The sequence below is a fragment of the Castanea sativa genome, chromosome 8 (assembly GCF_040712315.1).
Source record: "Castanea sativa cultivar Marrone di Chiusa Pesio chromosome 8, ASM4071231v1".
NCBI lineage: Eukaryota > Viridiplantae > Streptophyta > Magnoliopsida > Fagales > Fagaceae > Castanea > Castanea sativa.
The window spans coordinates 26,708,779-26,715,117 of NC_134020.1; the positions used below are offsets into that span (position 1 = coordinate 26,708,779).

At 36.9% G+C, this 6,339-nt stretch overlaps 1 protein-coding gene across 1 annotated transcript; it reads right to left on the reverse strand.

The window, feature by feature from the left end:
• Positions 1-627: 627 nt before the first annotated feature.
• Positions 628-3,042, reverse strand: LOC142606676 (G-type lectin S-receptor-like serine/threonine-protein kinase LECRK1). The gene has a single exon (XM_075778014.1). The coding sequence runs from the start codon at positions 3,040-3,042 to the stop codon at positions 628-630; it is 2,415 nt and encodes an 804-aa protein (XP_075634129.1).
• Between the last annotated feature and the right edge of the window lie 3,297 nt (positions 3,043-6,339).

Consider the following 6,339-nt stretch of genomic DNA (forward strand, 5'->3'; position numbering starts at 1 on the left):
CCTTCTAAATTTAAATAAGGGTTCAGTTGTTTTACAACTAATAGTGTCCACATTTTTTTACATCATATGTAAAATGTGGACTTTCTTAAATAAATAAATATATATATATATATAAAACCCTAACTTTGAAAATAAGAACATTCTATGAAGTTATGTACATTAGGGAGTGTAAAACAATTACACACACATTTACACACATGTGAAAAAACAATTAAAATCGTGATTTTAAGTCATGATTTTAATTATTTTATTCCTTGTATGTAAATGTGTGTAAGAAAGTGTGTATAATAAACATTACTCTTAAATAACTATGCAACTAATATAAACACCATTATAATAAAAGAAATAAGATACTTTATTTAAAAAGATCCATACAAAAAAAAAAAACAAACAAACAAACGCGCGCGCGCACACACACACAGAGACACACACACACAAAAACAAACATACAGGAGAAGAGTATACAAATATTCACTTGCCAAAAGTCTTATAACTACATCTTTGAATGTCTCCAACAAAGATGTCCAATGTTGAAAAAGAAAAAAAAAAAAAATATATATATATATATATATATATATATATATGTGTGTGTGTGTGTGTGTTTATTACAAGTTTAAGGTAGACATATCAAGAATGAGAAATAGCTGGAGATGGAGGGACCTCTATATCCATTGTCCCCTCCAACATCAGGATTAAATCCTTCATCGGAGGACGCAGAGCTGAATCTTCTTGAACGCACCACAAGCCCACCTTCACCATTCTTTCTAGTGTCTTCATGTCTACATTTTCATCTTCCACAAGCTTATTCAACTCTCCAGCCACAAGGCAATTATATACCCAGTTAGATAGAAGAATCTCATCTGCTGTTGAAACATTCACTTCTATGTTGCTTCTGCAACATACAATCTCCAAAAGCATCATCCCATAACTGAAAATGTCCACTTTTATTGATATCAGGGCATTTTTCTCCCATTCAGGTGCTGAGTACCCACTTGACCCTTCAATATCCGTGGTGATATTTCTCTTTTGATTCGGCACTAATAGCCTCGCCAATCCAAAGTCTGTGATCTTTGGAGTCCAATTTTCATCCATGAGTATATTTTGGGGTTTTAGATTACCATGGATGATATTGACTTCACACTCTTGATGTAGATAGAAGACCCCTCTAGCCACTTCTAGTGCAATTCTCACTCTTTCCCTCCAAAGTGGGTGCTCTTTAGTCTTGAAGAGAAGATATGCAAGTGAACCATTGCTCATGTATTCATAAACAAGAAGCTTTCTAGATCCCTCAATACAGAAACCAAGCAACTGAACCAAGTTTCTGTGATGAGTTCGTCCAATGGCAGTCATTTCAGCTCGAAACTCCCTTTCCCCTTCTTCCACAAATTTCTCTAGCCTCTTAACAGCAATACTTTTGTTAGCTTCAGATAAATACCCTTTATAAACCGATCCAAATGAACCCTTACCTAACGCTTCCTTGAATCCATCTGTTGCATGCTCAAGCTCATTGTAAGAAAATGAACGCAAGGTAAAATTTTCTGCAAATTCCGGATTCACATTTTCCGACAACAGCTTTCTGTACGTATGAACTTGATGTCTATATATGAAGAAACAAGATATTGCTATTGCAGAACACAACAATGCAATGGAACCCAAAGTTAGTGAAAGAATCAAAGTCATTCTTTTTTTGCTATCCATCAATATTCCCGGATGGTCTGGACCATTTTTCCCAATCACCTTAAAGAAAGCTATAACTGACGAATTTTGACTTCGACCATATCTAAGTGGAAGCTTATATTTTGTGCAAGTACCGTTCATGTAAAATAATGCAGCCCCACAATTAGAGTCTCCAAGGCAAGACTTGTTACAATTTTCCTGCTCTGTAAGTACCATTGAATAAGGAAAATCACCCCAGGATATATTCGGCTGAGCAATAATGTCGTATGGTATCATTGAATCATTACTGCTGCTACAGCCATCTTCGCAGCCCATTTTATAGCAGCCCAAACTCTTATTCCCGCTGTTCATGAACTCAAATCCAGGAAAACATCGACATTCAGCTCTGGAGCCCCCGCCAATGCAGTAACTGTTGAAGCCACAAAAACCTTTCACTTCACATTGATCCTGCAAAGCAGACCACGCCAAGGACACCCTTGAGCTAGTATTGCCGAAAAAGTGGTGTGAATACAACTTGAAAATTCCGTCAGAATCAAGTATGGCACGATAGATAACAGTTTCTTTCTTGCCAAGGTAAGAATTATTGACCAAAGTGTATATGTTGGAACTGCGATTGGCTAAGCTTAGTAGACCCCTTTGGTCAAGACTGAGCTTGATAAAATTGCCAAAAGTCCCATCACTCATTAAACAATGGTTACTGTAGCTGCAGGTATGATCATAATCATATGATATTTTCCAATAAGCATTTTCTGAAATATATGTATTGTTTACAGGATAGGAAACAAGGTTTCCATCGTCCTGCATCCTGAGACAATAACGTCCACTTGAGTGATCTGATCTAGACACACTAGACACCAAACCCTTGCCATTAGACAGATTCTGACCTCCTAATATGGTGTCAGTTGGGAAATCAAAACTTTCCCAAACAACACTAGAAGCATCGTCGTAGAGCACAAAATTACCAGAATCAAGCATAGATGCTGAACCCGCAGGTAAATGAAACTTATCTTGTGAAGAGGACGATGTGAGATTTTCGTCACCTTGCTCAGTGCGAAGCAGAAGCCCATAACTTTTGAAGTTCAATGTAGCATTTGAGGAGACAGGCGGGTTATCACGTTTTGCAGTCCAGACAATTGTGTTCTCTGGGTGATTAACCAGCCATATTCCTATAGAGAAACCATTGCCTTGTGGATAGAAACCGAAGGCAAAAAGGCCAGAAGGTGAGAGCCATGAAGTACGGTTAGCAATAGGGGAAAGAGAAGAATCTAAGGGTATCACATTGGAATGGTTTTGCCGGGCTTTTACATCAACGGCAAGTAAGGACATTGTTAGTAAGAAGAGAACAGAAAAAGATATAGAATCCATGAGACTGAGTAAGCAAGAGAGAAAAAAAGAGTAAGGAAATGATTTGAAATTAGAAAGGGCCCTTTAAGTAGAATGGAAGAAAGTTCTGAGCAAGTTTATGAAAGGACATTTCTGCATCAATTATGAAGTGTGAAAAGATATTATCCCTTTATGAAATTAATTGCAGCCCAAGTAGACTTGACTTACTTTCAACTTTGCTGTTTAGGGCCAAGCTCCCACATTGGCATCTGATATTCTGTTTATCAAAAATAGACTTAAACCGCAAGATGCGCTGCGTACTAATTCTACAGCAATTCTTATGATCAATGACCTGCCTTCAGAATTCCACAAAAAAGAACAAGCTAGTGGACCCAACTTTATAATTATGCCAACAGTACTTACGTACAGATTAATCCACAAGGCTGTCGAGGCATCTATCTACATGTACAAGTCTTTTTAGTTGCAGAAAAAATAAGCGTGGCTTTAAGGTAACTGATATGAAATCGAGAGGTCTCTTTACGTAGATTGAAAGTAATTTCTAAGCAATTAAGCTCATAAAATTAGCTGCAGCCCTAGTATACTTGACTGGCTTTCAAACTTTGCTGTTTAGTGCCAAGCTTCCACATTAGAATCTGATTTTTTGTGTGTCAAAAAGAGACTAAACCGCAAGATACGTTTTCCTCTTATTCTAAAGCAATTCTTAATTTCTTATCATCAATGACTTGCCATTAGAATTCCTCCAAAAGTGAAAAGACTTAGCCAGTGGACCCAACTTTTAGAATCTGCCTACAATTTCAATAGGCATCTAGCCACATTCCACATGTCTTTTTTAGTTATAACCTGAAATTACGCAAAAATTGAATAAAAAATCTCAATCATGGTTGCTTCCATTTCCACGTGTTTGACAAAATTGCTTATGAGAAAGATCCAAATTACTATAGCTAATAGGGAGAATATCCAGCTCCTCACGTTCATCTAATAGATATTACATTATAGTCACACAACTAATTGAGATTAAAAACCAAAATATATATTTTCCATTGAACCATAATCCAACCAGACAACACAAACACCTCCACTTCACTGGGGATTTTTTATTTTTTATTTTTTTGAGGAAGTGACAGCGGATTTTGACAACTCTGCACCATTACATATGGTAGCCACTCTCTAACAAGTTCAGGCACTCACTGTTCCCTCCAAAAAAAAAAAAAAGTTCAGGCACTCACAGCTGGTCTTATGTGGTAAAATTTGATGTGAAAATAATATAGGCCCGCGTCATCATAAGTGCAGCTCATCATTTCTTTTCACTAATGTTTAATAACTTTTACATAATTTTTACATTATCACATGGAAGTCTCAAAACTTTAAAGAGGTTTATATTTTACTTAAAAACCACAAGGACCCTCTTTGGACCCTCTTTTTTTTATAAATCACTCACAATCACACAAATCAACAAGGTGTGAAATTGGATATGAAAATGGGTGTATCTGTAGGATTGTTGTTTTCCATCTCCTTTGATTTTTTTGAAAATAAAGGGTCTTGTGATTTGGGTTTGTGGTATTTTGTTATTGTTATGGTGCATCTTTTCCCATGTTTCTAGTATCTTTCTACCCATAATAAGACTAGAAATATCACCTAGAGTCTTGTAATTCAATTGTCACATTCAAATCCCATTTTCCCAAACATAAAATCTGCAAGAAAATAAACAACACAAAAGACTAAGAAATAAGAAAAAGATCACCTCCATCTAGATTTTTTTCAACCAAAAAAAAAAATCAAATAAATGTCACATTGTCTCAAATTTAGTTAAAATTTAGAGGAATTCAGAGGATTTAAATAGGAGTGGACCATCTTCCCTAGAAACTATAACAATTGATTTAAAAATAATAATAATAATTAAATAAAATAAATTTTTAAATTTTTAAAAATTAAAAATTAAAAAAAAAGAGAGAGAGAAAGAGGTTTTAATATTTGTCATTTTGGGTTCACCTTCGGAGGCTTGCATAGATCTTAATGATCTTGGGTGGTATATGAATATATTGGACTCTTATCATGTATCTTACACTCTATACTTGTAACTTTTTTTTTATAGGTGACGAGTAGCATATAAATGGTCGTCTGTCACTCGCAAATCATCCATAACAATGACGAGTAAGAGTATGGACAAGCATAAATACGTTAATTCCAGACAGCATTCAATGATCAAGTAATAAATTGCACGGAACCATTATCCTCGTCCTATAATGCGAATTTAAGAGTCAGTTACAAACAGAAAGCGTTGGAATTAAATGACCATCATTGAGAATTAATTCCTCCAACTGCAATGTAACGTTATACTGAGTATTAACTTAGCATACGGCTATTTAAAGTCAAGAAAGACAGGTAAAAAGACACGAACACACAATTGTTCTACAGATTATAGATTTCAAAAGAGTATAAGCTAACTTAAGTATTGGAGGGTCCTTGGCAAGCCGCCAGGCCCTAAACTGGTGCCACTATTGTTGAGTGCTTTCTTTGACACAAGATTCCAGGTTGTCCATCGTACTAACGAGGAACATACTAACGAGGTGAAATCTTACTTCTTCAGTTTGGCACCGTCTGTAGGAAACACCGACCATAAGCCGTTGAATTCTCTACTAACTAAGTTCCTTAGAACCGATGGACTCAGCTACAACCACACCACTAGGTCCTGTGGTAATGGCCCAACAAATTCAAGCACTAACAGCTAATGTGCAAGAATTGATGAAACAAAATGAAGAGTTGAAGTGAAAGGCGCGTCCCAAGGGTACGAGTATATCGCAGTCTCGACGCAATTGCAATGACAATGACGAAGAGGCCTAGAGTTCAAGGAATAGCAGAAGGGAAACTTCATAACACACCGTGCAATCAACTCGTGGTAATGATCAAATGATGAAGAACATGAGGAAGGAGTTAGACGAAGTCAAAAATGCCATGAAGGATAAGACAGCAATAAACCTTGATGGCATGATCAAGCGGACAGACCCGCCCTTCACTACTAGTGTTTTAGAGTGCCTCTTGCCTCCCAAGTTTCGCCTCCCTCAACTGGAAGTTTACAATGGCACTAAGGATCCCCTAGATCACATAGGGGCATTCAAAAAAATTCTGAGCCTCTAGCAAACCCCAGATGAAGTCATTTGCAGGATATTCTCGGCAACCCTTAGGGGAGCAGCAAGGGTGTGGTTTAGTAAATTGCCTGCGACGTCCATTGCAAATTTTAACCAGCTGAGTGACTCCTTTGTCCGTCACTTCATTGGGGGTCAACGCCATAAGAGGCCCACCTCCTATCTGCTAACCGTA

What these genes read in the sequence shown, in the direction of transcription:
- LOC142606676 (XM_075778014.1), bottom strand. Translation starts at nt 3,042, where the DNA reads ATGGATTCTATATCTTTTTCTGTTCTCTTCTTACTAACAATGTCCTTA.